The 18,687-nt window shown below is 44.2% G+C and overlaps 2 protein-coding genes and 2 pseudogenes across 7 annotated transcripts in view; all 4 read left to right on the top strand.

Moving 5' to 3' along the window:
- Window positions 1-18,687, top strand: part of LOC105418373 (UDP-glucuronosyltransferase 2A1-like) — a 72,443-nt gene that overhangs the window by 42,262 nt on the left and 11,494 nt on the right. Inside the window, exon 1 of one of the 6 annotated variants that reach the window (XM_029846681.1) lies at window positions 12,754-13,557. The exons of 4 other annotated variants lie outside the window; for them this stretch is intronic. In XM_029846681.1, the coding sequence (XP_029702541.1) occupies window positions 13,261-13,557 (297 nt within the window). In that variant the 5' untranslated portion in view covers window positions 12,754-13,260. Of the gene's footprint in view, window positions 1-12,753; window positions 13,558-18,687 lie in introns of those variants that run through there. One more of the 6 variants, XM_029846683.1, reaches the window with a different exon arrangement.
- Window positions 3,436-5,545, top strand: LOC101070869 (UDP-glucuronosyltransferase 2A1 pseudogene; annotated as a pseudogene).
- Window positions 5,870-8,118, top strand: LOC115252172 (UDP-glucuronosyltransferase 2A1 pseudogene; annotated as a pseudogene).
- LOC115252198 (piggyBac transposable element-derived protein 4-like) lies at window positions 16,183-16,789 on the top strand. Its single transcript, XM_029846733.1, has one exon. It carries the CDS (start codon window positions 16,210-16,212, stop codon window positions 16,765-16,767), a length of 558 nt encoding a protein of 185 aa, XP_029702593.1. The 5' UTR covers window positions 16,183-16,209; the 3' UTR covers window positions 16,768-16,789.

Here is an 18,687-nt window from a genome sequence, read left to right as displayed (position 1 = left end):
CAGTTTCTGTGCATACACCGCGAATAACTGCTGAACCAATGACAGGGAGTGTAGGACAGTGCTTTGTCCATATAGGGCTAAGCCGTGACACGAACTTCGCACTCAAGTTGTTGGATGGAACGTGGTTCGCTCGCAGCAACTGCACCCAAGAGCCACTACGGACAATGGCAGGGAAAGCCAATAGATTCAGATTCCCTGTGCTAGGTGCAATAAATCACACATACTGTTATGCACGGAGTGGTGGTAGAGATTTGGGGTCATTACACAAGGATGTCTGTAAAGTTGTTTATACGTCATGCACACTGGGAGTCAATCGTGATGTGAGGTTTAACACTCCAACTGGTCGGCCTTATCGGAAAACGTGTCTACAGCAAAACAAAAGTTCCGAACAGTGTGAACAGGAGTGTATTGATGACCCCCGGCACTTATGTGGTGCATATACCTTAGATGAAGCAACACAGAGGTGTCCAGAAGGTTATAACTGTACATGTAACTATCCCGCTTTCGCGCCAGGAGACAAAGGCACGCAATTAGTGGATAAGGGATGGTGGTTATGTGGACACAATGCCTATGCAGACCTACCAGCGAACTGGTCAGGAGTGTGTGCTCCAGTACATCTCAAGGATCACACAGTCATAATTTATGCTGCTAATGCTAGATCTGCACCACAGTTGCGTTCCAGGAGAGATTTGAATGACGAGTTCAAACCACATGACTCAGTGTGGGGCACAGATGTACCACGAGAGTTTAAGCATTGGCCAACCGGAAATAAAGTGATCATGACTCTCTTTCCGTGGCTAGGAATAGGAAAGAACATATTGAGATTGGAAACAGTTGATTATAGGTTGAAAGTATTTACTAATTTGACAAAAGTTGCTCTCACAGGAGTCAAGGAAGAAATGACAGCGCTAAGACTGATGACCATGCAGAATAGGATGGCCTTAGATCTCATAACGGCCCCCGAGGGAGGAGTGTGTGCAATGGTAGGAGATTACTGTTGTACGTTCATCCCAGAGAATGATGCGTACGGTCACCTGATAGATAGCGCATTGAAAAATTTAACTAAGCTACAGAGAGCTATGATTGATGATGGTAGTCCCCCACCAGACTGGCTTACAGGAATGTTATCAAGGTGGAGGGAACTGTTGTTCAAGATAGGAATGATGATAGGGATAGTGCTGCTAGTATTAGCCATACTAGCTTGCTGTGTAGTACCTCTTGTTCGGGGTTGCATTGGCCGGCTCGTGGGATCAGCTGTTACTAGTACTTTGCTGCAGGTGGAAGAACGATCTCTACTGGACAACGATGAAGAGGAATCAGAAGAAGAATGGACAAATGTGATGCACGATGTAAATGAAATGTTTGAGATGTCTTAAGCTGTACACATGTTGAACTCTGAGTGTAAGAAATGTGTTTCTAGGAAAATGACGTAATGCATTTAAATTTCATGAAGTGAAAAGATGTAATACTGACAATGAGAATCTAGACGCATTTAACGATAAACAGGAGGGAAATGTGAGAAGAATTATTGTTGTTGTTATCGTTTCAATGCTATAGTAAGTATAGTAAGTAGATTTAGAATGTTTAATCAAAAGGAATGTATGAGTGTTTGAACCAAGTGTTGATGCTGTTAGGTACCCAGCACTGAGAGGTACCATGTTCAAGGACACGGAGAAGTCGGAGAAGGAATCATGAGGTCAGATTGACATAAATGTTGTGTGCACCAAATAAAAGAGGAGAGCGAGCAGCAGACGGGCGGAGTTGAGAGAGGAAGCTTGAACTGCTCGTCAGCTCTCCCTTGCAAGGCCACCTGTTGTCTGTGTGGTTGATCTGAGTCTAGTAAACGAACAGCGCGGGTGACCAAACATCACCCTCACAACACATTTAGTCGTTAACAACCACTCAAAACAAATATAAGTGAACCAACATTATACATCAGATTGATATTAGCTGCCTGGTCATTACCACCTGTGTCAGTTAAGCTAAAACTAAGGAAGAGGAAAATCATGGAAAGTTAAATAAAAAACAAATTAAACAATTAAATGTGTCCTTTTTGATTGATGGGATGAAGCTTCCTGGTGATCTCTTGTTTTTAGTGGGATGTTGCTGATGTCAACAGGATTCTGCTCAACAAAACAAACTGATTCAGAAGGAAAAGTGAAACCAAATAATGAGAAACGAGCCCATGATGCCGATCACATACTTGCTGGTAATGCAGAATAAAAACAGAAGCACAGTTATATCCACGCTGACAACAGAGCCATGAAGACCCACGAGCTGTTTTAAAGGAAAACCTTTTGTCAAAGTGTCCTGACTGCACTTTTGAAAAGGCTTTTCAAGACATTTACGAAAGTTGCATTTCCTCAGTGGGATCCGTCTGCTTCTTCTCTTGGCAACTATTTCTGATTAGCTACCCTGTGAGACCCACACAGGGGATGATGAGGAGGGATATGGCTATAACCTGGGGTGTGGGGAGAGTACACACACTGTGTGTTATTAAACAATGAAATATCTCATTTCTCCTTGATCATGTAAAAAAACGGTTTAACTCACCTGACTTAACAATCCACCTTTGTGAACGGAGCATCAGCTCTTGTGTGGTGAAATTTCCTTCACTAATTGACCACTTCTGTGGAGCTGCCTTGTCAATGAGCACAAATCTACCCTTCCAGTCTGTCATAGCACAGGTGAAGTATTGGCCGTCGAAGAACAACAAGATCAGCCACACGAAAGCAGGCACGAAACTGGACACAGTCTTCTTGAACCACTCATACCATCTGCATCCTTCAGTGATCAACATCAAGATGAAGGCCATGATGGCGGGAATGATGAAGAATGCTGATGAAAACAGTCCGTTCCATGTAGGATTGCAAGGACACTCAAACTCCAGCTCCACCAGCTTCTCTAGTCCCGTGAGGATAAAACCAAAAGCCGTATTTGACACAAGAGGACTGTTGCTAAGTTCATTTTTCAGCCTGGTAAGCCATTGTTTTTTACATTCCATAATAGAATATATGACTAGTTTTTCTCACCTCAAATATGCTCCCGATTCTCCCACTTCTACTTATTCTCTTCTGATTGGAAATCAACAAGAGCTCAGCTTATAATGGAGTATCTGAGAAAAGGGAAGGGCCACATAAAGTGTAAAAGGTAACAGGAGAAAACAGAGTAGGAAAGTTTAATGGAAATTAAGATAAGATAATGCCAACTTTTATTGCTTTTTACAGTGTAATTTAATGGATCATGGTAATGGTGAATCATGTAGCAAATACCGCTGTGTAGCTGGTTTACTCCCATCAGCTTGCCTATGAAGAAGGTTTCGTATCAATATTTGCAGTAGAGTCATGTCGGGTGGGTTAATCAACCGTAACCGTAACTGCCGGTACTCACTGAGGCTCAGCAGGAAAAGGCAGGGAGAGCTCTTGGCAAAGATGAGTGTGTTATTTACTGGGAGGGGCTCCATGTGCTGTGAACACATGAGAGCAGTCAAACAAAAGCAGAGAAGCCTGCAGGAAGTTAAATCCCTGCAACCCTGTTTCAACCGCCTCTCTTTATTGCTCCACTTTTTGGCAGTCTTTTCTGGAATCCGCTCTCGATTTTGCTTTTTTTAAATTTCTGGATGGAAGATTTCATCATGTTTTTGCTCTTTGCAACCATCATCTGCCTTCCCACCTCCATGATTCCAGAGGTTCTCGGTAGTAATGTTTTGGTTTTTCCACACGAAGGAAGCCACTGGGTGAACATGAGGGTCCTGATTGAGGAGCTGCACTCCAGAGGACACAATGTGACGGTGGTCCGGGCTGCAGACAGCTGGTACATCAGCCAAACCTCCCCACATTACAAGAGCATCACACTCGATGTCGCCGTCGGGGCAAACGACACATTTTTCCATCACTTTGTTACTGAAGTTGTCAAGATCAAACGTCACCAAGGCAACGCTTGGTACCGTTTTGGATTAGACAGCGAGTTAAAAAACAACTTCTATGAATTGCACAGGAAAATATGTGAAGCGATTGTGCACATGTTTGAGAATGAAGACTTGATGGAATCCTTCCAAGATTCCAAGTTTGACATAGTTCTGACAGATCCTGCCAACGGAGGAGGGGTCCTTCTGGCTCACCGCCTCGGGTTGCCGTTGGTGTTCAACGCTCGGTGGACCGTCCACGGCGAGGCCCACTTTGCTGTCGCACCCTCTCCCCTCTCCTACGTCCCACTTCCACCTTCAGAATTATCTGACAAGATGAATTTCATTGAGAGGGTCAAGAACTTGCTTTTTTACATCATGAGGATGCATCTCTACAAGCAGGTTGTGGGGCCACATTATTCTGCGGTGGTCAGCCGTTACTTTGACCAAGACACGGACTACTTCTCCCTGTTTCAAGCTGCTGACCTGTGGCTGATGAGAGTGGACTTTGCATTTGAGTTTCCCCGTCCCACCATGCCTAATGTCGTCTATATTGGAGGGTTCCAGTGTAAACCTGCCAAGCCTTTACCTGAACACCTGGAAGAGTTTGTGCAGAGTTCAGGAGAACACGGGGTCATCATCATGTCTCTGGGGACTTTAATTGCTGAGCTTCCTCAGGATCTGGCTGATAAGGTCGCTGCAGCTTTTGCTAAATTGCCTCAGAAGGTCATCTGGAGATACAAGGGTGCCAAACCAGCAACTCTGGGCAGCAACACTTTACTGGTGGACTGGATGCCACAGAATGATCTCTTAGGACATCCGGCTATTAAACTCTTTATTAGTCACGGAGGAACAAACGGAATATATGAAGCGATTTATCACGGGGTCCCAATTGTAGGAATACCCTTGGTGTTTGATCAGGCCGACAATCTCTCCAGACTGAGGGCAAAAGGTGTCGCCAAGCTTTTAGATATTTCTGAATTACACAGTAAAATTTTTCAGAAGGCCATAGAGGAAGTGCTGAATGAGCCTCTGTACGCACTTAACATGCAGAGGCTCTCCAGACTGCACAGAGACGCGCCGATTAAGCCGATGGACAGCGCCCTCTTCTGGATAGAGTTTGTCATGAGACACAAAGGTGCAGCTCACCTGAGGACTGAGTCCTACAGGCTGCCCTGGTATTCCTATCACTCTGTAGACGTCCTCTTATTTTTAATAGCAGTTGTTTTTCTGGTTTTGCTGGGTTTTGTTGTGCTTGTCTGGTCTTGCTTCAGGCCGTGTGTGAAAAGAAAAGAAAAATATGACTAAGATACTAAGATAACCAAGATACTGTCGGTCTGTCCTTTTTTCATTTTTGCCAATGCCGCATGGAGGCCGACATCGTGGACATGTTTACCTTCACTTTATGGACATGTTTACCTTCTGTGCTCTGTTGTGCAACTTCAGGACTGAAGTCCATCAGTTCCGTTCCTGTAGCGCGGGGGTACATTCATTTGTTTTGATTGCATAAACTCATTTAAAAACATGAACTATTAAAAAGGGAAACAACAGGTGGCATTCGGAAAAGCAAGTCTTGTTTTCCTTCCCAACAGATAGGGTTAAAGTTTAATATACCATCATAAAACAGCTGAAAATGAAACATGCTTGGTTTCTTTTTTGAATTTGGAAACTTTGACCTGCATCGACAACATTTGAATGATAATGAGATCCCTGTCAGTTGCTGGATGTGGACTCGAGTCCCAGATGCAGAACAGACAGAATTTTTAACAGCAAGAAAAGGAAGGAAACATCCAGGTCCGTATTCCAGAAACTGAGACCCTGGGAACACTGGGAATGTTATTAGCACGTGTCTCACTAGCAGGGTCAAACCATATCTGCGTGAAACTGCTGGTTAAATCAGATGGAGAGAATAAGAGCACAGATTAGAAACATGAGGGACAGGGACAAGTCAGGGAGAAGGTGGGTTTCAGCAAGGCGGAAAGAAAGCCACGGAATTACACGATCTGGCCTCCATCCTGATTCCAATATTTATTACAACTCAGGACTTAAAACAAACTCTGAATTCAAATGTTAAAACAACAAATGATTATTGCAATTTCCAGTGTTAAGTCAACATGTGAAGGTATTTAAGGGTTCTGACGTTTCACCTCGTGTGTTCCACATAAATTTGTGCATTCTTATCGCTGCTCAGTGACGCCATATTTCAGTGCCAAAGTTCTTTTCTGCTCGGAAGGTTGACAGTGAAAAATCTTCTTTGTTCTCCAGCCAAAGAACAGACTAAGAGGCAACACAAAGGTAAAAACTGCTATTTTAAAGTCATATTTCCAAAGATTTAAAAAAGAAATAATTGTGTTTTCAGGGTATGACGAAAAGCTTTAAATTTTATGGCTTTTTATTGTTTTGGTAATGCAAGTGTGATTATAGAGGAGGCATTACTTTATCACACACAGCTTATGGACAGTCAATAATCATCTCAATCACGTTTGTCTTTGTTAGATCTCTTTTAGAGGCAGGATAAAAATGCAGGTCCTCTGGTTGTGGATGGCTCTATGCTTCCTCTGCCCGACCGTGGTCCACGGTGGGAAAGTTCTCGTTTTTCCGATTGACGGGAGCCACTGGGTGAACATGAAAGTCATTATCGAGGCCCTTCATTCCAGGGGCCATCAGGTCTCAGTCATGCGGTCATCAGACAGCTGGTACATCGAAGAAAAGTCTCCGTTCTACAATTCAATCACGCTTGATAGCCCTTCAGGATTTGATGAAAGCTTCATAACGACCTTCATAGCCGGGCTGTTGGAGATCCGTCGGGAAGGGAAGTCTTTCTGGACACGTTGCAAACTGGAAATTGAACAGGCAGAAAAGAACCAGGAGATGTTAGAAAAAACATCTGAGTTTGCGAAAATGCTCTTGGAGAACAAAGATCTAATGCAGTCAATAAAAAACACCAACTATGACCTTGTCTTCACAGACCCTGTTGCACCAGTTGGTGCTATACTTGCCAACTATTTAAAGTTGCCTCTGGTTTTCAATGCCAGGTGGACGAGTCATGGTGAAGGTCATTTTGATATCGCACCTTCTCCTATTTCTTACATTCCACTCACAGGAACACAGCTGTCAGATCAGATGAGCTTTTTTGAGAGAATCCAGGATGTGCTTATGTTTGGGTTCTTGCAATATCAAATCGGCTGGTTTGTCACACCAAGCTTTGAAGATTTAATTGAAAATTTTTTTTGGTCCAGGCACCGACTACATCTCCCTGTTTCAAGCTGCTGACCTGTGGCTGATGAGAGTGGACTTTGTGTTTGAGTATCCTCGTCCCACCATGCCTAATGTCGTCTACATGGGAGGGTTCCAGTGTAAACCTGCCAAGCCTTTACCTGAACACCTGGAAGAGTTTGTGCAGAGTTCAGGAGAACACGGAGTCATCATCATGTCTCTGGGGACTTTCATTGCTGAGCTTCCTCAGGATCTGGCTGATAAGGTCGCTGCAGCTTTTGCTAAAATGCCTCAGAAGGTCATCTGGAGATACAAGGGTGCCAAACCAGCAACTCTGGGCAACAACACTTTACTGGTGGACTGGATGCCACAGAATGATCTCTTAGGACATCCCAAAACAAAGCTGTTTGTGGCTCATGGAGGAACGAACGGAGTTCAGGAAGCTCTCTATCACGGAGTTCCCATCATTGGACTTCCTCTGATTTTTGATCAGCCTGATAATGTGCATAGACTTGAAGTGAGGGGTGCTGGGAAGGTCATTGACTTTTTTACTATGACTGAAAAGATCTTCTTTCAAGGTATTCAGGAAGTTTTGAATGATCCCTCCTACAGGATGAACATGCAGAGGCTCTCCAGACTGCACAGAGATAAGCCGATGAAGCAGATGGACAGCGCCCTCTTCTGGATAGAGTTTGTCATGAGACACAGAGGTGCAGCTCACCTGAGGACTGAGTCCTACAGGCTGCCCTGGTATTCCAATCACTCTGTAGACGTGATGCTCTTCTTAGCTGGAATCACGCTGCTCATTGTCATGACCTTTGCTGCTCTAGTACGATGCTTGTGTTCTAGATGTGTTTGAGCAAAAATTAAGCGTAATTTAAAAAAAAGACATTCATTCAGAATTCATTCTTTTAGAACTTAGAACTCGAAAAATCATTATCTAACAGCAAATTTCACATATTGTGTGATTAATGGTGTATTCAAATAAAATTATAAAACTGTTGGTCTTGTTCAGGTAACTTGGAAGAGAATATTGCTTGATGACAGCACATGTGACGGCAGCGATTAGAACCCAAAAGCAGCACTCTGGAAAACTGGACCGTGGTAATGACCTTTATTAGCACACGGGCAAACAGGAACTCAGGCAGACAAGGAAGCACAGGAAATAGTCCGTTCTTCAGGCTCAGGGCCCACACAAAGTCAGTGGGTTTCAGGCTCGTGGATTGGGTCGAGCAGAGTCGGAGTGTGGAACCGAGGGGGGAGGATGTGAATCCTCGGAACCGTACAGTCCCGTTTACAGCGGGCGGGGCTGTCAGGTAGAGTGGAGCAGAGGGAGGGAGAGTGGAGCAGAGGCGGGGAGAGTGGAGCAGAGGCAGGTGGAGTGGAGCCGAGGGAGGGAGAGTGGAGCAGAGGCGGGGAGAGTGGATCAGAGGGAGGGAGAGTGGAGCAGAGGCAGGTGGCGTGGAGCAGAGGGAGGGAGAGTGGAGCAGAGGCAGGGAGAGTGGAGCAGAGGCAGGTGGAGTGGAGCAGAGGCAGGGAGAGTGGAGCAGAGGCAGGTGGAGTGGAGCAGAGGCGGGGAGAGTGGAGCAGAGGGAGGGAGAGTGGAGCAGAGGGAGGGAGAGTGGAGCAGAGGCAGGGAGAGTGGAGCAGAGGGAGGGAGAGTGGAGCAGAGGGAGGGAGAGTGGAGCAGAGGGAGGGAGAGTGGAGCAGAGGCAGGGAGAGTGGAAAATTACTGGGGCAGGAGGGAACTGGGGGAATGGGGCTGTGACAGCACTTGTATTTATCTAACCAAATGGCCCCTGATATTAGTTATGAAAAGTGTATTTAGTGTATTACAAGAATATTATTTAAAACAGGAATAATAAAATCAGGATGAGTAATGACGATGATAAATGTCACCCAGTCAAAATATTTCTACAGTATTTTAGGTACCAAAAGGGAAAAACGAGATTTTGTCAAGAGCAGATTTTTAAACAATTTCAGCGTTCCACAGGATGTGCTAGAATAATCAGAATCTAAAATGTATGTGTGTAAACAAGAGTGAATTAGAGAGAACAAAAGAGAGCTGTAAATCAGTGGATAAAGACAACTTCCTCAGTCATCATTGAGTCATTGAGACACTTTCTGAGGGCTTTATTCAAATCAATTATTGTATTAAAGAACAAAAAACAACAAGCCCCACAATTTGTCACAGAATATATATCTACAACCTGTTGATCTTGATGATGAATCATTAATCTGGTTTGATCTCAATTACTGTTGATCAGCAGGGTCGGACTGGCTGGATATCAATCTGATAACGCGGTCACGTGGAAAAACAAAGATATTTAAAGTGAAATTACACATTTAGTCGTTAACAACCACTCAAACAAATATAAGTGAATCAACATTATACATCAGATTGATATTAGCTGCCTGGTCATTACCACCTGTGTCAGTTAAGCTAAAACTAAGGAAGAGGAAAATCATGGAAAGTTAAATAAAAAACAAATTAAACAATTAAATGTGTCCATTTTGATTGATGGGATGAAGATTTCTGGTGATCTCCTGCTTTTAGTGGGATGTTGCTGATGTCAACAGGATTCTGCTCAACAAAACAAACTGATTCAGAAGGAAAAGTGAAACCATATAATGAGAAACGAGCCCATGATACTGATCACATACTCGCTGAAAAGTCTCTTCAAGATATTTCCAAAGTGTTCGTTTCAGCACAGTGGGTGTGGTGGGCGGTGTACGTGGTCTCAGGAGGAGTTCCTGGGACCAGAGAGCCTGAGCCTGAGCTCCTGAGCCTGCGCTTCTGTTTGCAATGTTCGCTGATTAGGTACATTGTGAGACCCACACAGCTAGAGAGTAAGAGGAGGCTCATGCCAATAACCTGGGGTGTGGGGAGAGGACAGACACACACTGTGTATTTTTAAACAGTGAAATATTTTGTTTCTCCTTGATCATGTAAAAAAAAGGTTTAACTCACCTGAGACATAGCAATCCACTCTTGTGAGCGGAGCATCAGCTCTTGTGGGGTGACATCTCCTTCACTAATTGGCTCACACCACTTCTGCGGAGCTGCCTTGTCAATGAGCACAAAGCTACCCTTCCAGTCTGTCATAGCACAGGCGAAGTACTGGCCGTCGAGGAACAACAAGATCAGCCACACGATAGCAGGCACGAAAGTGGACAGGGACACAGTCTTCCTGCACCACTTATCACATCTGCATCCTTGAATGATCAACATCAAGATGAAGGCTATGATGGCGGGAACGATGAAGAATGCTGATGACAACGGTCTGTTCCATGTAGGACTGCAAGGACACTCAAACTTCAGCTCCACCAGCTTCTCTAGTCCGATGAGGATAAACCCAAAAACCGCATTTGACACAAGAAGACTCTTGCTAAATACATCTTTCAGCTTGGAAAACCATTGTTTTTTAGGTTCCATACTAGAAACTATGACTTGATTTTCTCACCTTTGTTGTGGGAAGTTTATAGCAGGAGATCTGTTGAGAATCAAGACCCTAAGCGCATGTGTCTTTCTTGTTTTCTTATTGAGGTTTCAAGGCACAGTCTAACAGGCAGCTTGCTTCCTGTCAGCCTGGGCACCGAGCAGCACTCACGCTGATTTTACGATGCAAAACTGGATGTGTGCATCTACAGGTCTTTTCTGAGAAGATACATTTGCAGGTCACTCTTTTTTGAGAAAAGAGTCTAGTCATGTAGGCAGGATGTAGTTTAATAAAAGCGCCTTGCAAATTATTAAGCATCTCTCTTGAACATCAGGGGTGAATCATTTCTGCCCAGTCAGTCTTTATGGCAATACAAGGAAAATAATGTCTCCAACTTGAATATCATCAGAATCTCCCACTTCTAGTTATTCTCCAGTGTCACCAGTGTGTTATTTGCTGGGAGAGGCTCCATGTGCTGTGTACATGTGAGAACAGTCAAACAAAAGTGGAGAGACTACAGAAAGTTTAATCCCTGAAACCCTGTTTCAACCACCTCTCTTTATTGCTTCACTTCTGCACAGTCTTTCCTGGAATAAGTTCTAGTTTTTGCTTTATTTGAATTTCTGCATGGAAGATTTCAGAAAAATTTTTGCTCTTTGCAACCGTAATCTGCCTTCCCACTGCCATAATTTCAACAATACTCGGTGGTAACGTTTTGGTTTTCCACACGTAGGAATCCACTGGGTGAACATGAGGGTCCTGGTTGAGGAGCTGCACAAGGTGATGGTGATCCAGGCTGTGGACAGCTGGTACATCAGCCAAACATCTCTACATTACTAGACCATCACACTCAACGTTGCTGTCAGGGAAAACGACACATTTCAGCATAACAAGTTGTCAAGATTGAAATACAGCTTCTATGAATTGCACAGGAAAACATGTGAAGCGATTATACACTTTTGAGAGTAAAGAGTTGATGGAATCCTTCCAAGCTTCCAAATTTGACCTAGTTGTGACAGATCCTGCTGACGGAGGAGGGGTCCTGCTGGCTCCCCACCTCGGGTTGCCTGCACAGAGACGCGCCGATGAAGCGGATGGACAGCGCCCTCTTTTGGATAGAGTTTGTCATGAGACACAAAGGTGCAGCTCACCTGAGGACTGAGTCCTACAGGCTGCCCTGGTATTTTTCAAGCGGCTGATCTCTGGCTGATGAGAGTGGACTTTGTGTTTGAGTATCCCCGTCCCACCATGCCTAATATCGTCTATATGGGAGGGTTCCAGTGTAAACCCGCCAAGCCTTTACCTGAACACCTGGAAGAGTTTGTGCAGAGTTCAGGAGAACATGGAGTCATCATTATGTCTCTGGGGACTTTCATTGCTGAGCTTCCTCAGGATCTGGCTGATAAGGTCGCTGCAGCTTTTGCTAAAATGCCTCAGAAGGTCATCTGGAGATACAAGGGTGCCAAACCAGCAACTCTGGGCAACAACACTTTACTGGTGGACTGGATGCGTCAGAATAATCTCTTAGGACATCCCAAAACAAAGCTGTTTGTGGCTCATGGAGGAACGAACGGGGTTCAGGAAGCTCTCTATCACGGAGTTCCCATCATTGAACTTCCTCTGATTTTTGATCAACCTGATAATGTGCATAGACTTGAAGTGAGGGGTGCAGGGAAGGTCCTGGATTTTTTTTACTATGACTGAAGAGATCTTCTTTCAAGGTATTCAGGAAGTTTTAAACGATCCCTCCTACAGGATGAACATGCAGAGGCTTTCCAGACTGCACAGAGACGCGCCGATGAAGCCGATAGACAGCACCCTCTTCTGGATAGAGTTTGTCATGAGACACAAAGGTGCAGCTCACCTGAGGACTGAGTCCTACAGGCTGCCCTGGTATTCCTATCACTCTGTAGACGTGATGCTCTTCTTAGCTGGAATCACGCTGCTCATTTTCATGACCTTTGCTGCTCTAGCACGATGCTTGTGTTCTAGATGTGTGAGAGCAAAAAGTAAGCGTGATTAAAAAAAGACATTTATTCAGAATTGATTCTATCAGAACTTGAAAAATTATTATCTAAAAGCAAATTTCACATATTGTGTTGTGATTAATGGTGTATTGAAATAAAAATATTATAAAACTGTTGGTCTTGTTCAGGTAACCTGGAAGAGAATATTGCTTGATGACCGCACATTTATTTATCTAACCAAATGGCTCCTGATATTATTCATGAATTACAAGATTACAAGAATATTTTTTAAAACAGGGATAATAAAATAATCAGGATGAGTAATCATGATGATAAATGTCACCCAGTCAAAATATTTCTACAGTATTTTAGGTACCAAAAGGGAAAAACAAGATTTTGTCAAGAACAGATTTTTCAACAATTTCAGAGTTCCGCAGGATGTGCTAGAATAATCAGAATCTAAAATGTATGTGTGTAAACCAGAGCGAATTAGAGAGAACAAAAGAGAGCTTTAAATCAGTGGATAAAGACAACTTCCTCAGTCATCATTGAGTCATTGAGACACTTTCTGAGGGCTTTATTCCAATCAATACTTTTATTAAAGAACAAAAAACAACAAGCCCCACAATTTGTTACAGCATATATATCTACAACCTGTTGATCTTGATGATGAATCATTAATCTGGCTTGATCTGAATTACTGTTTATCAGCAGGGTAGTATCTGAAGCCTGAATGTGTTTACTTGACTGTATAAATAGGAGCTATCGATGTAAGCACTTCAGAGTTCTTCACCAACAGGACCACGAAACCTCCCCTGGGCGAACTGCAGTGTCCGATAGATACCTGACTGTTCTCTCCAATAAACATATGATAACCAAGTCGGTGTCTACGAAGATTCCCTTCTCATCAGCACCTCTCCACCACCACCAGAAGAAATTCACCACAAAGCTGGCGTCACAAACAGGATCGGTTGTGGCTGTCTTCTTCTCCATCTGCTTCCTCGGACCAACTCCCGCTCCAAGCCGGCAAGTAAAGTGAAGATTTTTTCACATATTGGGGTTCTGGTTAGTTCAATTAAGCTTTTGGGGGAGTAATTTAGACACACTGTAAAGATAATTAGTGTGGGTGTACATTTTTGTGTTGATGTTTTGGAATACTTCTTCGAAATTTTTCAATTTGACCTTTTTTTTTGTTTTGTGAAAGACTGAAGTAGTGGCTCTGGAGGAGAGACAGGCCATGAGATTTATTGCACTGATCATTTCAGCTAAAAAGGACAGCTGATTCTGAATTTATCTTTTTCGGTCTGTACACTAGTGTTATGTACAGGATTGGCAACTGAGCGTGCTGGCACGAGGAATGTGTTGGTGTTATGGCCAGGAAATGATGTTATGGTTTTAATAGCCGCGGTGTTGGATCGCAATACCTCACATGTGTCACTGCTAATCCGCGTGTTCTTTGAATGAAGACTTCAAGAAGAAAAATACCAATTTCAAAATGTATTGAGCAAATAGAACCAATTCAAGATACAGATATTACAGAGCTCCGGGCCAGTTCATAACCCTACAATAACAAAGTCAAATGCCAGGGCATGAAGTCTGACAACCTAACTATCCCTTGACCCAGTCTTTTATAGAAACACATATGTAAATCATTGATGCTAATTCAGTCCAATCCAGTCCTTCTTCTTGGATGACCTCATCTTCTTCCCGTTACATTGAATGCTGACACAGTCCTTGTTTTCCGTTGTTTCCCAAATGGCCAGGTGAAAGTTCAGCTTCTTGCAGAGGAACATATCAACACCAGTAAACTATGCTGTCAAGTTTTACGCTGGGGGTTTAACACTTCCCGTCTGACTGTCTCCTGCTGATTACAACTATCTAAACAACAATCATGTCAAGGAAGGGTCAACTGACTGCTTATCTTTACTCTTGCTAAAGATTATACTATCCCTTACTTCTAAACTAACTATAACAGAAAACAGAAACATATAGAAAAAAGCAAACACAATTCTCTTCAGGACAGTTGTCCCAAAGTCCTGTGTGTCTATGGTGTCTATGAAGATTCCTTTCTCATCAGCACCTCTCGACCACCACCAGAAGAAATTCACAACATCTGTATTCCAGAAACTGAGACCTGGGAACACTGGGAATGTTATTAGCACGTGTCTCACTAGCAGGGTCAAACCATAGCTGTGTGAAACTGCTGGTTAAGTCAGATGGAGAGAATAAGAGCACAGATTAGAAACATGAGGGACAAGTCAAGGAGAAGGTGGGTTTCAGCAAGGTGGAAAGTCAACATGTGAAGGTATTTAACCCTTGTGTGGTGTTCGGGTCTGTGGGACCTGTTTTCACTTTTTATTAAAAGAAAAAATGATAAAATTAATTAATTTTTCAAACTGAGACTCACTGACTTTGGCTCATTTTCTGTGAAGAACATATATCAGAATATATATTTAATGACCACACACCATACACCCCCCCCCTACACATTTCTTTTACAGATGAGATTTTTGGGTCCACTGGACCCGGGGCAAATAGAAGTGTGGAAATTGATGTTCTGTGTACCACACACACATATGTACCCACACACGCACACACACACACACACAGACAGCAGGCCTAGACAGGAGGAGGACAGAGTGTAGGTACACAGAACATCAGAGGGTCAAATGTGCGAGAAAATGAGAGCAGACAGTGTTGACAAACAATGTTGCAACATTGTCTGGGAACCGCAGGTGCAGAAACACAAAGGCTTTGCCAGTGTGGTTTCTTATCACAACCGGTGAAGTTGGCCAAAAGCTACTCTGCGCAGAGGGCCCTGGAATTGATTTTGGAAGATAGAGAAGTTTTTGATGATGATGTAGAGGGAGAGGATTCAGAAGAAGAGGTTTCAGAATTTGAGGATCACATTTCTGAAAATTCAGATTCTGACAGTGACTCTGAAGAAGATGATGAGATTGAGCATCAGCCAGTTCCAAAACATAGACGAGCCACAGGACCAGGCCGTCAGCGGCCATCCCCAGGACCAAGCCGTCAGCAACCAGCCCCAGGACCAAGCCGTCAGTAACCAGCCCCAGGACCAAGCCGTCAACAGCCAGCCCCAGGACCAAGCCGTCAACAGCCAACCCCAGGACAAAGCCATCAGCAACCAGCCCCAGGACCAAGCCGTCAACAGCCAGCCCCAGGACCAAGCCGTCAACAGCCAGCCCCAGGACCAAGCCATCAGCAACCAGCCCCAGGACCAAGCCATCAACAGCCAACCCCAGGACCAAGCAGTCAGCAGCCAGCCCGAGGCCCAGAACAAGCCAGTCAGCATGGAGCAAGTGAGATGTCAAAAAATTCTGAAATTGAATGGTCTTCTCGCCCAAGAAAAGAGCCACCCCGCAAGGCTGCCAATGTGATAAGGATGCAACCAGGAGCAACACGGATGGCAGTTACTCACACACAGGACATCAAGTCTTCTTTTGAGCTTTTCATCCCAGATTCCATCCAGGAAATTATTCTTGACTGCACTAATTTAGAAGGAAGACGTGTTTTTGGAGAGAGGTGGAAGGAAATGGACCAAACCCAATTACATGCTTACTTCGGAGTTCTCATCCTTGCTGGAGTTTTCAGGTCCAAAGGATAATCCGCAGAATCCCTGTGGGATGCAGAAACTGGCAGAGAAATTTTCCGTGCAACAATGTCTCTGGAAAACTTTCACATCATTTCCAGGATTATCCGCTTTGACAACCGAGATGACAGACCAGCTCGATGGCAGAGAGACAAACTAGGTGTCATCAGGACAGTGTGGGACAAGTGGGTGCGCCGCCTCCCCCTGCTGTACAACCCTGGGCCAAATGTCACCATTGATGAACAGCTGATGCCATTTAGGGGCCGCTGCCCCTTTCGGCAGTATATACCATCTAAACCTGCAAAGAATGGTATAAAGATCTGGGCTGCCTGTGATGCCACTTCCTCATATGCTTGGAACTTACAAGTCTACACAGGGAAACCTGATGGAGGAGCCCCCGAGAAAAACCAAGGAATGAGAGTTGTCCTCGACATGTCTCAGGGACTCAGTGGACACAACATCACATGCGACAATTTTTTTTACCTCGCACAAACTGGGACAGGAGCTCCTGAAGAGGAAGCTGACCATTGTGGGAACAATAAGGAAAAACAGGTCAGAGCTCCCACCTCAACTGCTGACTTCAAAGAACAGGCCTGTCAAGTCATCCCAGTTTGCATACACGGCTGACACATCCCTGGTATCCTACGTGCCAAAGAAAGGCAAGAATGTGGTACTCATGAGTACACTGCAGGGGGATGGAAGAATGTGTGACCAGGAACATCACAAACCAGAGATCATCATGGATTATAATGCCACAAAAGGAGGGGTAGACAACATGGACAAGCTGGTGACGGCCTACAGCTGCAAATGGAGGACTCTACGCTGGCCCCTGGTGATATTCTTTGACATGTTGGACATCTCAGCGTACAATGCCTTTGTCATTTGGATGGCATTGAACCCAGAGTGGAAACGAGTGAAGCTCCAGAAAAGACGGCTCGTTCTTGTGGATCTGGGAAAGGCATTGGTGAGACCACAAATTGAGAGAAGAAAACATATCCCCAGAACCCCAGCCTCTGCGGCCATGGTGAGGAGGATTCAGAAGGAGAATGCTGGTGCCCTGTCCACCCAACCTATAGAACCACAATCTGCAGAGCCTGAAGTAAATGTGTGATGCTGTTGCAGTACATGTCTGGCACTCATGTCTTGTGAGAGAGAGAGAGAGGTGTTAGTAAAATTCCTGACCTTTTCATTATTCTAGGTTGTGAACAGCAGCAACAAGAAGAAGCGGTGCGAAGTGTGCGGACCCAAGATGGACAGGAAAACACAATATACATGCATCAAGTGCTAAAAGTATATCTGCAACACACACACACAATAAAGCTCTGCCCCTCATGTGTTGTATAGGCTAGTGCAGGCCGCATGCGGCTCTTTGCCTGGTTTCATGCGGCTCTAACGTTCACATCAAAGTTTGGGTTTGTGTTTTTTTAATGTGCGTGTTCACTTCGCTTGAGTTTAATACGGTACTTTCGCCAAAAGCGCATGCGCATTAGATGAAAATACCGCAAAGTTTCTCAGTCGGGACAAGATCTTTTGAGTAAACAATTAGTGTCAAGTTCGCCTTCAAAATGGCAGGAAAAAATGCACAGCCAAACGAGAAAACCTGCACGAAAGCTTCGTGACTCGTTTCCGCGATCTACAACTGAAAAGGCCACAGATTGCATTCCTCGCTGCCCCTTTTAATGTGGAGCCGCACTGTTGGAAAGCCCCGCTCATCACAGGTGAGGCTGCAGCTGAGTTGGAGAGGATCAATCTTTGTGAGGAGCACCAACTGAAACCTGCTTCAAGGGAAGGGGCCATTGACTTCTGGAAAAGTGTGCCAATGGAAAAATACCCCAATGTCAAACGGGCTGCGCTTTAGATACTGTCAATATTTGGTCAACATACGTCTGCGAGTCTGTGTTTTCTACCCTGAAACACGTGAAACCAAAGCATCGATCTGTTCTGACTGACACCCATGTGAAATAATTGAATACAAGCCAGATTTGAAGAGGATTGTTCAAAGCAAGGAATGCCAGAAGTCCCACTAAGCAACATGCATAGTATATTATTATATTTTTGTTTGTGGACTTAGTTGAATTGAGAGTTTGTGTGTGTGAGACAGTGCACACAATGTTCATTGTTGAAAATGACTGGCCTGTGGTCTGTAGAAGTCAAATTCTGTCATTATCATGTTGGTGTGTGACAATCTGGCTAAGCAGAGGTCTGTGTGTGTGAGGAAGGGATGAGGTGATGTTCATGTGTGCCCATGTGTATGATGTGGCTCTTTGCGGTAACACAGTAAAAAATATGGCTCTTAGGCTGTGACTGGTTGGCCACCTCTGGGCTAGTGGCTAAAAGGATATGTGTTCAATGGGGCTGATGTGTTGTCTTGACTGATATATTTACTCTGTGTTCATGTGTTCAGCTTGTGTTGTGCACCTGAATGGGTTAAATTTCAAGTTCAAAGAAATAAAAGTCAGTAGTTTGGAAAAACCTTGCTTCACTTGTAAATTTGTTTACACTCATCATACACTCATCACTCATCTTGATTTTAATTGATTTTCTTTA

Source organism: Takifugu rubripes, chromosome 13 (assembly GCF_901000725.2).
Source record: "Takifugu rubripes chromosome 13, fTakRub1.2, whole genome shotgun sequence".
Classification (NCBI taxonomy): Eukaryota; Metazoa; Chordata; class Actinopteri; order Tetraodontiformes; family Tetraodontidae; genus Takifugu; species Takifugu rubripes.
This window is presented reverse-complemented; position numbering and strand designations above follow the sequence as displayed.